Source organism: Oryctolagus cuniculus, chromosome 3 (assembly GCF_964237555.1).
Source record: "Oryctolagus cuniculus chromosome 3, mOryCun1.1, whole genome shotgun sequence".
NCBI lineage: Eukaryota > Metazoa > Chordata > Mammalia > Lagomorpha > Leporidae > Oryctolagus > Oryctolagus cuniculus.
In genome coordinates this window covers 117,185,737-117,206,071 of record NC_091434.1, presented here as the reverse complement: position 1 = coordinate 117,206,071, position 20,335 = coordinate 117,185,737, and the positions used below count along the sequence as shown (strand labels likewise).

General features: G+C 45.6%; 1 protein-coding gene across 4 annotated transcripts in view; it reads left to right on the top strand.

Annotated features, from left to right (window-relative positions):
* C3H2orf76 (chromosome 3 C2orf76 homolog) overlaps positions 1–20,335 on the top strand; it is a 91,971-nt gene that overhangs the window by 49,726 nt on the left and 21,910 nt on the right. For all 4 annotated transcript variants that reach the window (XM_070071021.1, XM_070071020.1, XM_002712379.5 and 1 more), the window contains 3 exons: positions 311–361; positions 6,686–6,723; positions 13,102–13,183. In XM_070071021.1, coding sequence (XP_069927122.1) covers positions 311–361; positions 6,686–6,723; positions 13,102–13,183 — 171 coding nt within the window. The remainder of the gene's footprint in view (positions 1–310; positions 362–6,685; positions 6,724–13,101; positions 13,184–20,335) is intronic.

Here is a 20,335-nt window from a genome sequence, read left to right as displayed (position 1 = left end):
AAAACAAGACTATCTCACACATGTGCAAAATGTATTTCAAATGTACAGAGATCCTGCTATATTTAGTACCATACCAGTTCTTTGGTAGTGTTACTGAATTCTTCCTTCAGTTACTGACAACTCAACATGTTACTGACGGTCTGTTGTTTTAGATGACCCTTAGATTTTCATGGCGGGGTAACTTCATTTTGTCTTCTATTAGTTTTGTCAAAGCAGCATAATCTGCAGATTTAGAAAAACAAAGCCAAAAGATTATGTATAGCCTATGAATGTCTATTAAAATATAGTAACCATAGTCTTTCTCTTTTAGATGTCCCTTTAAGGACCAGCCTGCCACCACCATTCAGAAATTATAAATATGGTAACCAGTCTTTTGTTTTCTTTTGAAATGTATATTAATATAATTTTGCATTAATTTTTTGTTGCTATGAATTCTAATTTGGTTTTTAAAAATGAACTGACTAGCTACTCCTAAAAACCAACTTGGAACTTTATGTAGGAATGTAGACATTATCTGTTGTCAAAGAAAACTTTAATAGCGGCCGGCACCGCGGCTCACTAGGCTAATCCTCCGCCTCCGGCGCCAGCACACCGGGTTCTAGTCCCAGTCGGGGCGCCAGATTCTGTCCCGGTTGCCCTTCTTCCAGGCCAGCTCTCTCCTGTGGCCAGGGAGTGCAGTGGAGGATGGCCCAAGTCCTTGGGCCCTGCACCCCATGGGAGACCAGGACAAGCTCCTGGCTCCTGCCATCGGATCAGCGCGGTGCGCCGGCCGCGGTGGCCATTGGAGGGTGAACCAACGGCAAAGGAAGACCTTTCTCTCTGTCTCTCTCTCTCACTGTCCACTCTGCCTGTCAAAAAAAAAAAAAAAGAAAGAAAAAAAAAAAGAAAACTTTAATAGCAACATATTGGTGAGAAGTGGTATGTTTGGCAAAACTGTCTAAAATGGGTTTCTTTGCTAGGTAATCAGAGAAAGAAAAGTGGTAAAAGATGAAGACTTAAAAGAATAGGCTTAATAATTGAAATGCCAATGACTTGAGCATGTTCAATAGCAGTTTTGCATGTTGTGACTGGTGATTTAAAAATGCAATAATAAGACCAGAAGCTAGGTGTAATTTCCTGGGATAAAGACAGTACGGTTACTAACCCTCAGAGCAGTGACACTCACCAGACATCACTTAAAGTGACAATGCACCTAATAAATATTTCTGTTAATCAGTGAAGTTAATTTAAAGCATAAGATTTTTTTTTCATATTGGATCACTTTTTGGAGTGGCTATTCTTTCTGTTTTCATTTGATAAAGAGCATCTTATGACTTAAAACCCTTTGAAGACACAATCTTTTAAAAAAGATTTTATTTATTTTATTTAGTTACTGACAATGAGAGAGAGGTAGAGAAAGGTCTTCTTTCCATTGGTTTACTCCCCAAATGGCTGCCAGGGTTGGAGCTACACTGATCCGAAGCCAGGAGCCATGTGCTTTTTCCTGGTCTCCCATGTGGGTGCAGGGCCCAAGCACTTGGGCCATCCTCCACTGCCTTCCCAGGCCACAGCAGAGAGCTGGACTGGAAGAGGAGCAACCAAGACTAGAACTGGTGCCCATATGGGATGCCGGCACTGCAGGCAGAGGATTAACGTAGTGCACCACGGCACTGGCCCCAAGTATATGCATTTTAATAACCAGAGACTAAGGGCTGTCATTGTGGTATAGCAGGTTAAGCCTCTACTTAAGATGCTGGCATTCCATATGAGTGCTGGTTTGAATCCCTGCTGCTCCACTTTCCATCTAGCTCCCTGCTAATGGCCTGGGAAAGCAGTGGAAGATGGCCCAAGTGCTTGGGCCTCCTCCCAGATGAAGCTCCTGGCTCCTGGCTTTGGCCCAGCCCAGCCCTGCCCCAACATTGCGGCCATTTGCTGAGTGAACTAGTGGTTGGAAGATCCATCGCTATCTGTCTCCTTCTCTCTCTCTGTAACTTTGCCTTTCAAATGAAATAAGTAAATCTTAAAAAAATGACCAGAGACTAATTGTGAGGTCATGAGAGGTAGGCAAGCAGAAGTTGAAGGCGCTGAGTGTAAAGTACTTTGATTTACTGGACTTAAAGAATTTACATACACAATACTGAGTAAGAGAAAGGACTAAGCAATGCATGGTTAAGGCAAATACGAAACTTCTCAGTTGTGGTTATGATGACTTTTAGAGTAGAATGCCCTGAAATACAGCTTTAAACCTGAATCAAACTACACATTCCATTCCATTTCAGATTAGAGTAGTTCCATGTGGTTTCCCTTTTTTTTTTTTTTTTTTTTTAAGGTTTTTATTTATTTACTTGAGAGGTGGAGCTACAGACAGAGAGAGGGAGAGACAGGGAAAAAGGTCTTCCATCTGCTGATTCACTTCCCAAATGACAGCAATGGCTGGAACTGAGCAGATCCGAAGCCAGGACCCAGGAGCTTCCTCCGGATCTCCCATGCAGGTGCAGGGGCCCAAGCACTTGGGCCATCCTCCACTGCCCTCCTGGACTCTACTCAGAGAACTAGATGGGAAGAGGAACAGCCGGGACACGAACTGGTGCCCCTATGGGATGCTGGCACCACAGGCAGAGGGTTAGCCAGTGCACCCTGGCACCACCCCCATGGTTTCCCTTTGGCAAGGTGTGTGCGTGTGTGTGTCTGTAAGCCACTTCGTGTTCCATGTGTTTTTGAAAGATGAACTTTAAGGCCGGCGCTGTGGCTCACTTGGCTAATCCTCCGCCTGCAGCGCCGGCACCCTGGGTTCTAGTCCCAGTTGGGGCACTGGATTCTGTCCCGGTTGCCCCTCTTCCAGGCCAGCTCTCTGCTGTGGCCCAGGGAAGGCAGTGGAGGATGGCCCAAGTGCTTGGGCCCTGCACCCCATGGGAGACCAGGAGGAAGCACGTGGCTCCTGGCTTTGGATCGGCGCAGCGCACCGGCTGTAGCGGCCATTTGGGGGGTGAACCAAAGGAAAAAGGAAGACCTTTCTCTCTCTCTCTCTCTCTTTCTCTCTCTCTCTCTCTCTGTCTAACTCTGCCTGTCAAAAATAAAAAAAAAAAAGATGAACTTTAGCTAATGAAGGCACAGAGAGTGTCAGTGTCGTGAAGCATCATCATGGTAGAGAGTATACCTTTTATTGTTTATTTGCTTTCTTAAAAATTTATTTTATTTATTTAAAAGGCAGAGTTACAGAGAGAGGAAAAGAGAAAGATCTCTTTCATCTACTGGTTCATTCCCCCAATGGCCACAAGGCTGGGCCAGGCTGAAACCAGGAGCCAGGAGCCTCTTCTGGGTCTCCCACGTGGGTGCAGGGGCCCAGGGACCTGGGCCATCTGCTGCTGCTTTCCCAGGTGTATTAGCAGGGAGCTGGCTGGGAAGTGGGGCAGCTGGCACCCATGTGGGATGCTGGTGCTGCAGGCGGCAGGTTTACCAGTTACACCACAATGCCGCCCCTGATAATGTACCTTTTAGATGATTCCATCTTAGTAACATCCTTCTGTCCTAGTGTTTCTGTGCTATTCAGATGAATTGGCAGAAAAAGTGAGTACATTTGTCTATGAAGATGTTATCCAGCCACTGGACTTCAAGTAGCTCTTTGTCTGAGTTTGGCTCTTGGCCTCATTGCTGTTTTATGTTCAGTGAGAAAAGCCAAAGTGTTGCCTTTTTCACCTGTCCTTATCACCCAGTATTGCTCCATAGTCAGGGTGTCAGGGTCAAATTTCCGTTTCCATAGTTACTGCCCTGGGGCCAGGGCTTGGTTCTCTTGGCCACCCAGAGCCTGGGAGTTCTCAGAGCCCCTTCCTCCGGTATAATTGGGATCCATATCTATTACTGATTTGCCACGTGTGCTACTTTTCTTTAAATCCTTATTGCAAATGCACAAAGATGCTGATGGCTGTACAGTGTGGGGCTGCTAATCCCTGGGTGTTTCCTAAAGCTTGTGGAATCAGATTAAATAATGCATGTGCCAGCTCATTAAACGTTGCCAAATATATTGTTTTTATTTTTATAAGGTTGCTTCCCGTGGGGAATTTGCATGAAGGAAACAATGTCCACTGATGTCTTTGTTAATAACCAGGATTTTCTTTTTTGAAGAAGTAAAACCAAGTGGGGAGACAGGGACATTAAAGCGTCTTTTGCTGGGCTTGTCATTTCTCCTCTCTTCCCTCTTCTCAGGTCTCACCAATTACAGTCAAGGAATAAAAAACCCAGTGGAAATTTTTATTCAAGCCATTTTTTTTTTTTTTTGCTAAAAATGTAACCTTGTTATTTGTGGATTCACCAAACCTGTTAAAGCAAAGCTATTTCTAATTTAAAGGCTTATTATCAAAACATATAGAACATGATTAATATTTAATAAGGTCACACTGCAGTTTTGCAGGTGGATTATAACAGACTAGCCTCCTTTTATTAGAAAAATGGACTGTTGGCTTCTCTAAGTTGTCTCAGACAATAAGCTGATGCCTATTTTTTTAGTGAGGGTAAGAGTACAATAGATAATTCCATATAACAGATAACCCAAGAGTCACATTTGTTTTCTTATGTACACTGTAAGTTTATTTTGAGCAGTTGTATCATATTTGCAGTCCAGTTTGTGTATTTTGCTTAGGTTTGTTTTATTTTTTAAGAATTAATGGTTATAGTGTTACAATTGTGTTGACCTTTTATTTTTTTTTTATTTTTTATTTTTTTTTTTTGACAGGCAGAGTGGACAGTGAGAGAGAGAGACAGAGAGAAAGGTCTTCCTTTGCCCTTGGTTCACCCTCCAATGGCCGCCGCTGCAGCCGGCGGCTGATCCGATGGCAGGAGCCAGGATCCAGGTGCTTTTCCTGGTCTCCCATGGGGTGCAGGGCCCAAGCACCTGGGCCTTCCTCCACTGCACTCCCTGGCCATAGCAGAGAGCTGGCCTGGAAGAGGGGCAACCGGGACAGAATCCGGCGCCCCGGCCGGGACTAGAACCCGGTGTGCCGGCGCCACAAGGTGGAGGATTAGCCTATTGAGCCACGGCGCCGGCCGTGTTGACCTTTTATTAAAAATTGAAATAGATTTTTGAAAGCTGACAATTTAAAAGGATGGATAATTCAGAATATTAGTTTTTTTAAGATTGATTTATTTATATTTGAAAGGCAGAATTACAGAGTGGCAGAGGCAGAGAGAGAGAGACAGAGAAAGAGAGAGAAAAAATATATAGAGAAAAGTCTTCCATCCACTGGTTTATACCCCAAAAATGTTGCAACAGCTGGAGCTGTGCCTATCCGAGGACAGGAGCCAGGAGTTTCTTCCCAGTCTCCCATGTGGGTGCAGGGGCCCAAGGACTTGGGCCATCTTCTCTTTTCCCAGACCACAACAGAGAGCTGGATCAGAAGTGGAGCAGCCGGAACATGAACCAATGCCCTTATGGGATGCTGACGCTTCAGGCGGCAGCTTTACCTGCTATGCCACAGCACTGGCTGTTTGAATACTGGTTCTTAACTGGACTGGTACCCCATTTATATTGTGAAAACATGCAGTATAGATCTGTTACTGCCTTTTATTTTTTTGCTTTTAGGAATTGTAATTTTAAAATTTTTAATGGGTAAACATGTAACACTTGTATATTTTTAGGGGATCTAATTCAACTTTTCCTTATCTTTTCTTTGTGTTTGGGGTATACCAGCTCCTTGCTTCCAATTCTTTATGCAGAATGTTATTTTATGTCCTCATGAGGCATGAAGTCTCCCTACTGTGCAGTAAAAAAAAAAAAAAAAGAAAGAAAAGAAAAGAAAAGAACCTGTAAGGTCTGTTTTCATAACATATTAATGTTGGAATTCGTTATTATAGTGTGATTGCTGGAAATGAATTTTAGCTTACGGTTGAGCGTTTATTCAGATATAATACACTGTAATCATAACACACTAATTGAATGGTTCAATAAAATCTAATTAAGGACTGGAACCTTGCTGAATTTAAACCTGTTGAATGGCTTCATCTCTTACGTAATTAAGGGCTGGTTATTGCAGAATTAGAATTTTACAAAACTGCAGCGAAATTACCTGTTGGAGAAGCACAGTGTACCTGACTCCAAGATAAACAGATTAAGGAGTGGAGTTGGTTTGAGTAAAGGAGATTAGTGGCCGTGAGCCTGTGCAGTATTTGAAAACCAGGAGGCAGATATGTTAGTATTCTCGAGGCTTTAGCTGCCTTGCTAGGATTACCAGTGATCCAAGATGATGTTTGGATTTGAGAGAGGTAACACCTTTTTCATCATGCTCATTTGCCCTTCTGTCACCATATCTATTCTGAGAGATTAGCTTAGATGTTTTTAAACTATTTTTGCTAGCATCTGCCTTAATTTAAGAATTTTTTTTACATTATTTATTCTTCCTCTAGTGAAGAGAGAGGGCTGTGATTTGCTTGTCTTCTAGGCTAAGGGGAGGTATGCTGTGTTGACTTCAGGTTGAGGTACAGACAGTTGTACCAAGAACTCAAGGCTTTAACCATCTTTGTCCTTTCACCTTCAATTTTAGCAATTTGCAGAAGTGATTTTTCTTTTACTGCATACCAGATTTTTAAGTCACTCTGGTCCTAAGGCAGAGACTTAAATTTCTCAATTTCACAGCCACCCTCCTACTCACTTTAATAATTGGAAATGAAATTTTAAGAATTAGCTGTGTAAAGACACTCTGCCTTTTTCTTCCAGATAAACTAAAGATTATTCATCAAGCACATAAGTCAAAGGTAAGTTCCCGATGTCCATTGTTGATCGAACTGGTGAATTAGTGAATGAACATATGTATGTCTAAAATAGTTTCCACTATGATAGTGTTTTCTATTTTGTATGCACCCTTTTACTGCCTTATTTTTTTAAAAAAGAATTATTTTATTTATTTTGAAAGATAGAGGAGTTACAGAAAGAAGTGGAGCGAGAGTGAGAGCGAGAGAGAGAGAGAGAGAGAGCGAGAGGTCTTCCATTCTGCTGGTTCATTCCCCAAATGACCAAAATGGCCAGAGCTGAGCTGATCTGAAGCCAGAAGCCAGGAGCTTCTTCCAGGTCTCCCATGCAGGTATAGGGGCCCAAGGAATTGGGCCATCTTCTACTGCTCTCCCAGGCCATAGCAGAGAGCTGGATCAGAAGAGCAGCATCCGGGACTTGAACTGGCACCCACATGGGATGCTGGTGCTGCAGGCTGGGGCTGGTGCCACAGTGCCAGCCCCATACTGCCTTACTTTAAGCTAAGTCATATCCCTGCTTTTAAAAAGTCTTAATTTATTTTTTAAGGATTTATTTTATTTACCTGAAAAACAGACTTACAGAGAGAGAGAGAGAGCTAGTCAGAGAAAGAGATCTTTCATCTTCTGTTGCACTCCCTAAATGGCCCTGACTGCCAGGGCTGGGCCAGGCCAAAGCCAGGAGCTGGAAACTCCATCCGCGTCTCCCAAATGCGTGGCAGGGGCCAAGTACTTGGGCCATCCTCCACTCCTTTCCCAGGTGCATTAGCGGGGAGCTGGATTGTAAGTGGAGTAGCTGGGACTTGAACTCATATGGGATGCTGGTGTTGCAGGTAGTGGCTTAACCCACTGTGCCATAACAGCAGCCCCTAAAAAGTGTTAATTTTAAAAAAGAAAAGCATACCATATATTGTTTATCAAGCAAATATTTACCATAAAATAAGTGTACAACTTAGTAAATTCAGATTCCATATAAAGGAAACCACTTATTAATGGCAGCTGAGTCTCTTTGTCTTAATTCTGCAGTAATGGAAAAACCAACAGCAGGTACTGATGGTCTGTGAGTTTTGAACGGACTCTGCGTGTGGAAGGGAAGGCCAGGGTGGTGGCTCTGGAGAGCAAACCTCCCAGTTCCACAGAGGGCACAGCCTGTCATCCTCAGTGCCGTCTCCAAACAGAGCTGTTTATTTTCATGTGTACCCTGTGTTCGCCATTCTGTTTATTGCTTTGTTGGAGAAATGTTTCTATGAAGCCACACTCAAAGGTGTGCTTCTTGTCAGGAAGGCTGATCGTTTCTTGTGGCTCTCAGTGGCCTTGGCTCATATAGCTGTAGCCTCAGTGAGGCAGCCTGCTCTGTCATATAAACCACTCAAGGACAGCATGTGCTTCCTCCTGTCCCGGATGCCATCACAGTGCCCGGCTCAGAGGCGTCTTTCCATAGCACGCTTTGAATGAAGTATTCACATATGAATTCTTTTTGTTTCATTCTGGTCTCAAGTCCTAGGTGCCCTCTACAAGCTTGATCAGCTTTCAAATGCCTGTATGCCACAGATTACAAAGAAGAGCCCGTGAGAGGCTGGCTGTGGCTTGTGGATTAGTGACTTCGCGTCTTTTGGTAGATGCAACCTTGACAAATGCTCACACATGTCTGGGGCTGTGTTGTGGAGTCTGTCCTTTCTGTGGGTACAAGAATGTGCCACTCCTGTGTGTTGTCACAGAGTTCATCCGTCTTTCTCTTCTTTGAGCAATGAATGTTTTTACTGTAGTTCCTGAACTGTAGAGAATAGGAACTGTGATATTTTACAGTGTACTATATATATAAATATATATACAGTATACTAAATATATAATGAAGTTAAAATAAGACAGTAAGCTCTTTGAAAAGCTTCTAAAACAAAGTGTGTTGTGTTATTGGCCTTTCAACATTGCATTCTTTTTTATAATCTCCCTTCCTTGTTCTCTTCTTTCCTACCTTGCAGAGAGAGAAGGAAAGATCTCCCATCTGCTGGTTCACTCCCCAAGTGCCTGCAACAGCCAAGGCTAGATCAGGTCAAAGTCAAGAACCTGGAACTCCATCCTGGTTCCCGCTGTGGACGATGGGGACCCAAGTCCTTGGTCATCTGCTGCTGCCTTCCTGGGTGCATTAGCAAGAAGCTGGATGGGAAGCAGGGTAGCCAGGACTTGAACCAGGCACTCTGATATGGGATGTGGACATCCCAAGCGGCAACTTAACCTGTTGCATCTCATTGCCCACCCGGAACTTTTTAAAGTGCCTTCATATATATGTAGACCAAAGAAGTAGATTATAAAATTAAGATGTGGGGATGGTGTTGTGGTGCAGTGGGTTAAACCATCTCTTATGATGCCAGCATCTTATATGAGCACCAACTCAAGTCCTGCTGCTTTACTTCCTATCCAACTCCCTGATAATGTGTCTGGGAAGGCAGTGGAAGATGGCCCAAGTGCTTGGGCCCCTGCTCACTCACATGGGAGACCCAGATGGAGTCCAGGCTCCTGGCTTCAGCCTGGTCCAGTCCTGGCCCTTGTGACCATTTGGGGAATGAACCAGTAGTTGGAAGATCTCTCTGTCTCTTCCTCTCTAGCTATAACTCTGCCTTTCAAATAAATTAAGTTTTAAAAAATAAATTTAAGGTGTAAAAATAACCAAAAATAGGAGAATTCTTTGAAGAAAAATGAGGGTGATTAGCCTTAATATGGGTCTCACTGCATCATCAAATTACAGTAGTTAAACAGAGTGACAGTGTCGCCTGGACTGGTGGTTCAGTGGCACAGAGTGAAAAGTCCAGAGAAAGACTCGTGGCTGTAACGGTCCAGGCATCTGGTGTGTAGAAAATAGAGAATTTCAAGTCTCTAGAGAAAAGGTGAAAATTCAACAAATGGCGTTGAAACGGCGTTGAAACAACTGGGTGACTTCTAGAGAATGGTTAAGATGGATCCATGCCTTTTTAATTATGCCATAATAAATCCCCATGGCATTAATGGCTTAAATGTAAAAATCAAACCCAGAGGTGAAGATAGAGATGAAACAAATTTGGGCAAGTGAAGAAAACACAGAATTACTAAACAATCTAGAGTGGAGAATATCTTTCTAAGTGTGATAGCAAACTAAGAAACCTCCAAATATTGATGTGTTTTTGCCTAATTTATTAACCTATTTACTCAACAGAAATTCACTTAGCATCATCTATTTAAAAGCAAAAAACAAAACCGCCCTAAGAGAAATCAAGGAACAAATGAAAAATGGGGATATTTCTCGGACTTACAGAACAGGCTTAATTTCTTTAGTACGTAAATATAATCTGTAACTCCAGTAGATACCATTATCCTACAACTCCATTGAAAGCCAGAAAACCTTCACAGCTGCAGTCATAAGAAAATACATGCACGTCAACACAACCCGTACTCTGCCTCGGCCACACTGGCAGACATCAGAAGGCTTTGGTAGCTCGCGCCTCTGGCACAGTTATGGGAAGCAGGCACAGGCATTCCAGTGACCCACAGCATGGTAATGAATTGGTGCTGCTTCGCTGGAGAGTGATTTGGCAACATCCGCCAAAGTTAGAAGTTGCATACTACTTGTAGAATTCTGCTTGTAGAAATTTACCTTACAGTTATAGCCAGTACATGTGCAATGTGTTGTTCACTGCAGCATTATTTACGGTGGCCAGAGCCTGGAAGCAACCTAAGTGTCCATCAGGAAGGACTGAGTGCGTGCGTGTCCCCCCCGTGAAATGCGCTCCAGCCTCGATAAACCATGGGACAGCTCTTATTGATGTACAGTGATTTTCAGCTATAATTATTTTTAAAGATTTATTTATTTGAAAGGTGTAGTTACAGAGAGGCAGAGGCACAGAGAGAGAGGGAGAGACAGAGAGAGAAGTCTTCCATCCACTGGTTCACTCCCCAATTGGCTACAATGGCTGAAGCTGGGCCAATCCAAAGCTGGAATCAGGAGCTTCTTCCTGGGTCTCCTACGTGGGTGCAGGGGCCCAAGGACCTGGGACATCTTCCATTGCTTTCCTAGGCCATAGCAGAGAGCTGGATGGGAAGTGGAGCAGCCAGGACTGGAATGGGTGCCCATATGGGATGCCGGCACTGCAGGTGGTAGCTTTACCCACTACACCACAGTGCCGGCCCCCAGCTGTAGTTTTAAGAGAGCAAAGTAAGATAAGGACAGAGCATATGACCTGCTACTATTTGTTTGAAAAATTTGCAATCACATCCCTGCCTGTGTTACACATACACAGTCTCCGGGAGGCTGCACAGGAATGGGGTTTTCCCCTTCTAGCCATACCTGGGAACTATAGAAAGTCTGCAAACAGTGGAATTAAAAATAGGTGTGTTGGGGCCAGCGCTGTGGTGGAGCGGGTAGAGCTGTCGCCTGCAGTGCCGGCATCCCATATGAGCGCTGATTTTGAGTCCCAGTTGCTCCACTTCCCATCCAGCTCTCTGTTATGGCCTGGGAAAGCAGTAGAAGATGACACAAGTCTTTGGGCCCCTGCACCCATGTGGGAGACCTAAAGGAAGCTCCTGGCTTCAGATCGGCACAGCTCCAGCTGTGGCCGTCATCTGGGGAGTGAACCAGCTAATGGAAGACCTCTCTCTCTCTCTGTGTGTAACTCTGACTTTCAAATAAATAAATAAATAAATCTTTTTCAAAAAGGTGTGTTTCGGCCGGCGCCGCGGCTCACTAGGCTAATCTTCCACCTAGCAGCGCCGGCACACCGGGTTCTAGTCCCGGTCAGGGCACCGGATTCTGTCCTGGTTGCCCCTCTTCCAGGCCAGCTCTCTGCTATGGCTCGGGAGTGCAGTGGAGGATGGCCCAAGTATTTGGGCCCTGTACCCCATGGGAGTGCCAGGATAAGTACCTGGCTCCTGCCATCAGATCAGCGTGGTACGCCGGCCGCAGCACACCGGCTGTGGCGGCCATTGGAGGGTGAACCAACGGCAAAAGGAAGACCTTTCTCTCTCTCTCTCTCTCTCACTGTCCACTCTGCCTGTCAAAAAAAAAAAAAAAAAAGAAAAAGGTGTGTTTCAGTGAAAAAAAATCCACACTTAATGTTTTCATAATAGACATTTTCCTTTTTGTAGGACTTTTTGAAATCCCCTTGTATGCACAATTTTAAAAAGGCTTTCCACCAAAACAGACCCATCTTTCAATTTCATTTCTTCATGAACTTGTTGGAGTGCCCTCCTGTGTGCTTAGAGAATTATGTATCATGGTTCACTATGATTTTTAATAAAGAGTTTTTTTGTTCCATCTGTGTGCCATGGTGCTCAGGCCCACGTGTTCCCTTGTGAATGAGTTCTGTGGGCCCTGGAGCATGGCTGCCAGCTTCCGGCACTTCTGTCTGGCTTCCAGGAGCCCTCTCTGTTGATTGTTTGAGCCATGTTCTAGAAATAGAATATGTCGCTAAACAGCTGCGTTCTGGTTGATAGGTGATACCGTGTGCCCTAATGGTGACCACTGTGTGCTATTACAGGGCAGAGAGCAGCTCCAAATGTTCTCCTGTACTTAGGATGTCTAATTGCATTTGTGGGTGTCACTGGAGAGAAAACTCAGCCACCCCCACACCCAGTCACATAGACAACTAGCCAGGTAGTATGACAGCGGACCAAGTGCTTATTAGCTTGGGTACAATTTTAGATATGTGGACATTTGACCCTTTGAGGAAAACTTGGTTCTCTGAGAAGTCAAGCGGCAGAACTTGAACCTCAACTCCATTGCTGGGTAGCCACAGACCCTGGGCCTGTGCCTGGACCTCTCTGAGTCCTCCTGGATTATGGTGAGGATGATGGCTCAGTGACCACTAACCAGAGAGACCTGCTGTGTGACCGACACTGCATCTCATGTCATCATCACCATGCTTTTCTAGAAATGAGGAAAGTAGGTGCACTGGGGTGCTGTGGCTTGTTGAGAACACACATCTGGGTCCTGAGGGAGCCTGAATTTGAGTCCAAGTCTACTCCCGAGCCCTCTCTCACTTGGGTGTCCACTTGGTAGGTGTGCACTGTGTGTCTGCTTCTTCATGAAAGTACAGTGTGACTTTGTTTATTGCCGCAACTCAAAGTAACAGCTCTATGCCTTTGCAGAGTCTTCCCAAATCTGAGAACACTTCAAAACATGCACAGAAAATGGAACTAATTTACTAGTTTATTTTGGTGCCAAAAAATAGGGAAATCCACACATAAGAGAGGGTCTCCAAAAGGTTTGCAGGAAATACCTGTTATAAAAACGCTACGCATGGACTTTGAAAACTTTTTGCACCCGGTTTATTTTTCATTCCATTTCCCAACACTCTTTATATATACTCTTGTTTGAAACCCACAGAAGTGTTGATAGACATGGCTCTTCTTGCTTTTCAGACAAATGACCTCGTGCTGAGCTTGGAAGACGATGACAGACTCCTGCTGGAGGAAGGCAGCACTCTGAGAGCAGCTGGCATCGGTGAGCCAGGGCCCTGCTGCGGGAGGGGCCAGCGCCCTCCCAGCCCATGCTGCGAGGCCTGGCTGCCGATACCCGGACAGCTCCCCGCCGTCAGCGCTGTCCGTGCACGGCACTTTTGACTGCCCCGTCACCTTTCAGAGGAGGAGGACAGTGATGCCGATTGTGATCACTTGACCCAGGGCAGTAGATACCTGTTTTGCACATGTGCAGAATGCAAATCATGCACTCTAGAAGGCTGGCTCAGAATTCCTCTGAGGGTCATTTTCAGTGATTGGCAGGTGATTAGTACTGTGTGCTTAGGCTCACCAGCGTCACTTGAGCCGATGGTTTGTGAGAAATGGATGCAGTAGAACCCACGTGGAATAATGAAACGAGATGTTGTTTGTAGAACACGCGGCGTGGTTCCTGACGGTGATCCAGGTCACTCAGGACCAACTGTGGCAGGGAATTTAAGCTCGGGGCCTGGTGTGTGCAGATGACAAATGCCTTTCAGCCCTGAACATATGTGTAGCTCTGCTTTAAAGAACTGCTGTGTGACATATCGTGTGACCATTAGATGTCACTGTTATTCTACTTACAGGCAGACATACCTAAAGCTGATCCAGCAGCAGAGGTGGGCATGAGCAGAGAGGTCTGAGCAGTTGGAGGCCCTGTGCCTGTGATACAGCTCTGGGGGCGGTGACCAGGATGGGGATTCACAAATCTCACACCCAACAAAAGTATTCCTGTGCACCAGTCAAGGAACCCTTTAAAAGTGTGGGCCACATTGGAGAGCCTTAATGTTTTCTGACAGATGTTCTGTTGAGTTCCTTAAAAATTTTTTTTTATTATTACTTACATATTTGAAAGTCAGAGTGATAGTACGGGTGGGATACACACACACACACACAGATGCTGCATCTACGGGTTCATTCCCCAAATGGACACAACAGCCAGATCTGGACCAGGCCAAAGCCAGGAAGCAAGAGTTCCATCTAGGGCTCCCAAGGGGTAGCAGGGACCCAAATGCTCAGGCCATTTTCCGCTGCTTTCCCAGGTGCATTAGCAGGGAGCTGGATTGGAAGCAGAGCAGCCAAGACTCAAACTGGCTCTCTGATATGGGATGCCGATATTGCAAGGCTGCGGCTTAAGCTGCTGCACCACCACCAGCCCCCATTGAGTTCCTTATTCACACATGTCAGGAATTTGCCTTCAAATGACTCATGTGACTAACATGAATTATTGGCATGGATCTTCCCATTGAAATAGGATTTTAAATAACATGAGATCTTAAGACTTGTTTCCCGTGTATGAGTATACATTGATGCTAGACTTAGTGTTTTCCCATATTATGAATACCTAAGATTGTTGTTAGTGGAAAGCAGCTTTTAATTTGGCATTTGTGTCTTCAAATGCTGCTGTGTTACAGTGGATGGCACCTGTGCTATGGAGACAGATGGCACCTAGCAGCAGCCTGCTTGTTGTTGAAATACAAAGTTAGGATGACTGTAACAGACTGCTATTGATGTGGGAATTGACAGCTTCTTGGAAAAGACTGGAAAGTCCAGAAACAAACTAAGAAAAAAAGTAAGATTTCACAAGATGATAAAGTTAACTTTTAAAATAAGGAAAGAAAAGACTAGCGGGGCTGGTGTTGTGGTGCAATGAGTTAAGCTTCCTACAACCCTGGCATCCCATATCAGAGTAGACAGGTTCGAGTCCCGGATAGTCTGCTTCCATTCCAAAGCAAAAGCATCTGGAAAGCAGCAGCAGATGAGTGACCCAAATATTTGGGCCTCTGCCACCCATGGGGAGACCTGGATGGGGTTCCAGACTCTTTAAGCTCTGGGTTGGTCTGGCCCTGGCCATCGGGGCCATTTGGAGCGTGAAACAGTAAATGGAAGAATCTCTCTCTGTCTCTCCCTCTCTCTGTAATTTCCTTCCTTCCTTCCTTCCTTCCTTCCTTCCTTCCTTCCTTCCTTCCTTCCTTCCTTCCTTCCTTTTTAATTTATTGAAAGTCAGAATTACACAGAGAGAGAAGGAGAGACAGAGAGAGAGAGAGAGAAAGGTCTTCCATCCACTGGTTCATTCCCCAATTGGCCGCAATGGCCAGAGCTGTGCCGAGCCACACCAGGAGCCAGGAGCTTCTTCCATGTCTTCCACATGGGTGCAGGGGCCCAAGGACTTGGACCATCTTCCACTGCTGCTTTTCCAGGCCATAGCAGAGAGTGGGATCAGAAGTGGAGCAGCAGGGCCTCGAACCAGCACCCATATGGGATGCTGGCACTGCAGGCAACAGCTCTACCTGCTATGCCACAGCACTGGCCCAGTTCCACCTTGTTGTTGTTGTTGTTGGTTTTTTTTTTTTTTTTTTTTTTTTTAAGATTGATTTATTTATTTCAAAGGCAGAGTTACAGAGAGTCAGAGGCAGGGAGGGAGAGAGAGGCCTTCCATCCACTGGTTCACTCCCCAGATGGCCGTAATGGCCAGAACTGGGCCAATCCGAAGCCACGAGCCAGGAGCTTCCTCTGAGAAGATGGCTTGGGCCATGCTTTCCCAGGCCATAGCAGAGAGCTGGATAAAAAGTGGAGCATCTGGGACTTGAACTGGCGCCCATATAGGATGCTGGCACTGCAGATGGCAGCTTTACCCGCTATGCCACAGTGCTGGCCCCTCCACCTTATAAGTAATAAATACACATTAAAATAGACATTATTTTATGTAATATAATCTGGGGTTATGCACATTAAAATAGACATTATTTTATGCATAGAATCTGGGGTTAAGAATTAGAGTTCGGAGCCAGAATGCTTAGGTTAAAGACCTGATTGCGCTTCTTACTGTCAAGGTGACCTTGAGCAAGCCCCAGTTATCATGAGCCTGGCAACAGGAGGAAGAGTGGTGACTGCCAAGGGAGTTCTTGGGGAACTGACTGGTGGTGAGCACTCTCTCACCTTCCCTGTTTGCGAGTTACTGGTGTAGAACTTCACTTAGTTATTTAATTTTTTTATATTACTTTAAATTTATTTTAGAAGCAGAGAGAAGCAGAGTGTGCTCCCATCTGCTGGTTGGCTCCCCAAATGTCCACAATGGTCAGGGCTAGGCCAGGGCCAAAGCTGGAGCCAGAAACACGGTCCATGCACTTGAGGCCGTTGGTGCTGCCCCAAGGTCTGCGCTGACAGGGAGCTGGAATCGGGTCAGAGCTGAGAATCAAACTTAGGCTCTGCAGTGAGGGATGCGGGCAGCTCAGCTGGTAGACAGAACACCCACTATAGAGCTTTATTTATGGAGTGACGATAGCATACATTGTGTGATACCATTATCGTTAAAAGGTGAGGGTTTACCTGTTTGCATGTGTCTGTGGAGAAACGGTCACCCATGGCAGTTACAGAAATGGCTTCTCAATGTGGTGGTGTTGCCAGTGACTGATTTTTTTCCTATCTTCTCTGTGTTATTTAATTGTTCTTATAATTTGAAGTGTTTTTCTCTACGGTTGCATGTATTTCTTATTGTAAAGGAATGATTTTTTTTTTTTTTTTTTTACAAAGAAAACAAACCCCTACCATTGGGGAAAACTGCTTGGATGAAGCCTGTGGTTGTTACTTTCTTTGTGACCTGTAAGCCTCCTCACCTCTCCAAACTTTGACTTTGTAAAAATGGGAATAATGATAACTATTCCAGGAGGTGATCCTAAGGGTTGAGTGAAAGAGTAGAGGCCTTTGCATGGGAAAGCAGCGGAAGATGGCCCAAGTCCTTGGGCCCCTGCACCTGTGTGGGAGACCGGAAAGAAGCTCCTGGCTCCTGGCCTCGGATTGTCCCAGCTCCAGCCATTACTGTCTTTTAGGGAGTGAACCAGCAAATGGAAGACTCTCCCTCTCTCCCTCTTTCCCTCTTTTCCTCTCTTCCTCTCTTCCTCTCTCCCTCTCTCCCTCTCTCCCTCTCTCCCTCTTTCACTGCCTCTGCCTCTGTCTAACTCTACTTTTCAAATAAATAAAAAGAAAAAAATGAGGGAAGGCCATTGGAACAATGCATGTAAAAGGCCCTCAAAGAATGTTCATTTTATTTAGAAATCATCAGAAGGCAAGTGGCAATTTATATATATTTTATTTTTTTAAATCAAAAAAATTTTTTTTTTTTTTTAAATTTGCAAGGCAGAAAGAAGTCCTGTCTGCTAGTTTGCTCCTAAAATGCCTGTGGTAGCCAGGGCTGGGCCAGGCCAAAGCCAGGAGCCAAGACCTCTATCCAGGTCTCCCATGTTGGTGTTAGGGACCAGCTATTTAAGTCATCGCCTGCATGCGTTAGCAGGAAGCTGGAATTGGGCGTGGAGCTAGACTCACACCCAGGCTCTCTGATATGGTATGTGGACATCCCAAGCGGTATCTTTACTGCTGTGCCAAATGCCTGCCCCTAGGCAAACGTTCTGAATTTTTTAAACCTTGACCTGTTGGTCTCCTTGTCATTCATTTCAGGCTGACTTAGATAACAGAAGGTCTATAGAGGGGAAAATCAAATCCCTCCTTTTGTCATCCTTGTTTGAAGGCCCCAGGACTTTGATCAGCATCAGAACACTTCAGGGCGGCACAAGCCCAGGTTGTTCCTTGGGAAGTAGATGAGAGCCACAGAACATTCTCGGCGGGCGTCCAGCGCAGAAGTGGCACTTGAAGTGTGTGGTTTTTCTAGGGAATGTGCTCTCGCCCAGCGTGGGGTCTGGGTAGGTTTTTTAGGAGATGTAAAGAGGGAAGGCCTTGCTCTCTCCCTTTTATCACTTGATCTTGCGGGTAGAGCTCTCTTACTCTGTTGTTACGGCCAGTTGCCATGGGAATAACGCAACACATTCATCCTCATGACTTTCCCTCCGAAGGAGTGGTGAAAGAAGGGAAGGGATGTCGGGGTGAGAGGTGGAGCTGAGGGGAAGAAGCCGATTTGAAGATTTCTTTTCTTTTTTCTTTCTTTCTTTCTTTTTTTTTTTTTTTTTTTTTTTGACAGGCAGAGTGGACAGTGAGAGAGAGAGACAGAGAGAAAGGTCTTCCTTTGCTGTTGGTTCACCCTCCAATGGCCACTGCGGCCTGCGCACTGCGCTGATCCGAAGCCAGGAGCCAGGTGCTTCTCCTGGTCTCCCATGGGGTGCAGGGCCCAAGGACTTGGGCCATCCTCCACTGCACTCCCTGGCCACAGCAGAGAGCTGGCCTGGAAGAGGGGCAACCGGGACAGAATCCGGCGCCCTGACCAGGACTAGAACCCGGTGTGCCGGCGCCGCAGGCGGAGGATTAGCCTGTTGAGCTGCGGAGCCGGCCCGATTTGAAGATTTCTTTTCTCCTGGAGAAATGCCCCACTTCCAACTCTGGCCTTTTATGCGCCCTGCAGGTTCTTGTATATTCCACACCCGACCTTGGGGGAAGCATGGAAGTGTGTGCTTGTGCACTTAGTACTAACTACACAAATTTAAAAAATATATATATGTATATATGTATATATTTTTTTGGAAAGAAAAAAGAGGATTTTACCTAGAATCATTAGAATCCAAATATTTTTTTTTATTTTTAAAAAAACCTTTTTTTTTTAAATGATTTATTTATTTGAAAGTCAGAGTTACACAGAGAGAGGAGAGGCAGAGAGAGAGGAGAGAAATCTTCCATCCGATGGTTCAATCCCCAAGTGGGTGCAATGGCTGGAGCTGCACTGATCTGAAGCCAGGAGCCAGGAGCTTCTTCCAGGTATCCCACATGGGTGCTGGAGCCCAAGGACTTGGGCCAACTTCTACTGCTTTCCCAGGCCACAGCAGAGAGCTGGATCAGAAGTGGAGCAGCCGGGACTAGAACCGGCACCCATATGGGATGTTGGCACTGCAGGCGCAGCTTAACCGGCTACACCACAGCGCCAGCCCCAAAGCCTTGTTCTTAACCATTCTAGTTTTATGAACTAATTCTCTGAAGTACTAGATTTGCATGTAAGGTGGGGGTCTTTTTTTTTTAAGTGATATTTTATCTTTCCCTTGTTCTACATCCCTCTGCTGTTATCTGATGAATCTTCCATCCTCAGGAAGAAATAGTGGCAGAGGAAGTCTCCTGCAGCTGGCTGCGTTTGGTGGGCTCTGTTTGCAAACAAGGTACAGTGGGCCAGGCTGTGCGTGCCCCTGTAGCTGGGCCCTGTAATAATCCCCGAGCTCCCGTGGGGTTTGTTTTCAGTTTGTGTGTTGCTTCTGTCATCTGCCCCCAGCCAGAACCCCATCATGCACCTCGCGCCTTCTGCCTGTCTCATTGGCACAGCCAATAGTGTAGGGTTCTTTGGGATCCTGCATCCTCCCTGGGGTCTTCTGTTATTTGTGTTCCATTCCCATGCTTGTGTTGGGTAGTAAGATCTGGAGGGCACACGTGTTCTTCCTTCGAGCGTTACTGCGGCTGCTCTTCAAGGTACCATCATAACACAGACACGGTCTGGTACCCAGCAGTGGGGGTGGCGTGCTGGGAAACGCAGTAATTCCAGAACAGGGTGTCAGGGTGCACCCCTAAAGATGCTCCTTTCCTTTCTGCCCTCCCCCCATCATTGTGGAAGTCACAGGCATGTGCCTAGTCTCTCAGAGGTCAGCTTTTCTTAGGATTTGTGTTCCTCAGACTCTGCCAGCTGATCCAAAGCAGATGGGCGAAGCTTTGTGCCCTGGGAAGCTGGCTCCGTGGTGGGGTGCTCTTCCTGGATTGTGGGCGGGCCTCCCGTGTTGAACACTTGGAAGCACAGCACAGTCGTGAGCACAGCTCTGAAAGATGCATAGATTGGGATTTTGTGAAACTTGGAAGGACAGGATGTATTCCCAGAGCAGGGGAAAGGGTGTGATTTTGTGCTTTTGGTCTGTGGTTGTCACATAAATCCCTTCTGGGCCCTTGGTGTCTGTTGTTTGTCAGAAGTCTGCACCTGTCACTTGCTGGGTCCCCTGATGGTGGATGACCTGTGCCACAGCCTCTGTGCTGTGTCACTGTCCTCAGGGCTTGCGCCTTGTCCTACCTTGATTCCCACCAGCAAGACGCTGGGAGCTGAGGAAATGCACACAAGCCCTCGTGGTCAGATGAGTTTATTCAGATGGGTCAGCTGAGGGATTTAAACACGTTGTCTTTATTTATTTCTTGGGATTTCACACTTAAAATTGATTTCTCATGTTTTATTTAAAGGCGTCATAATTAT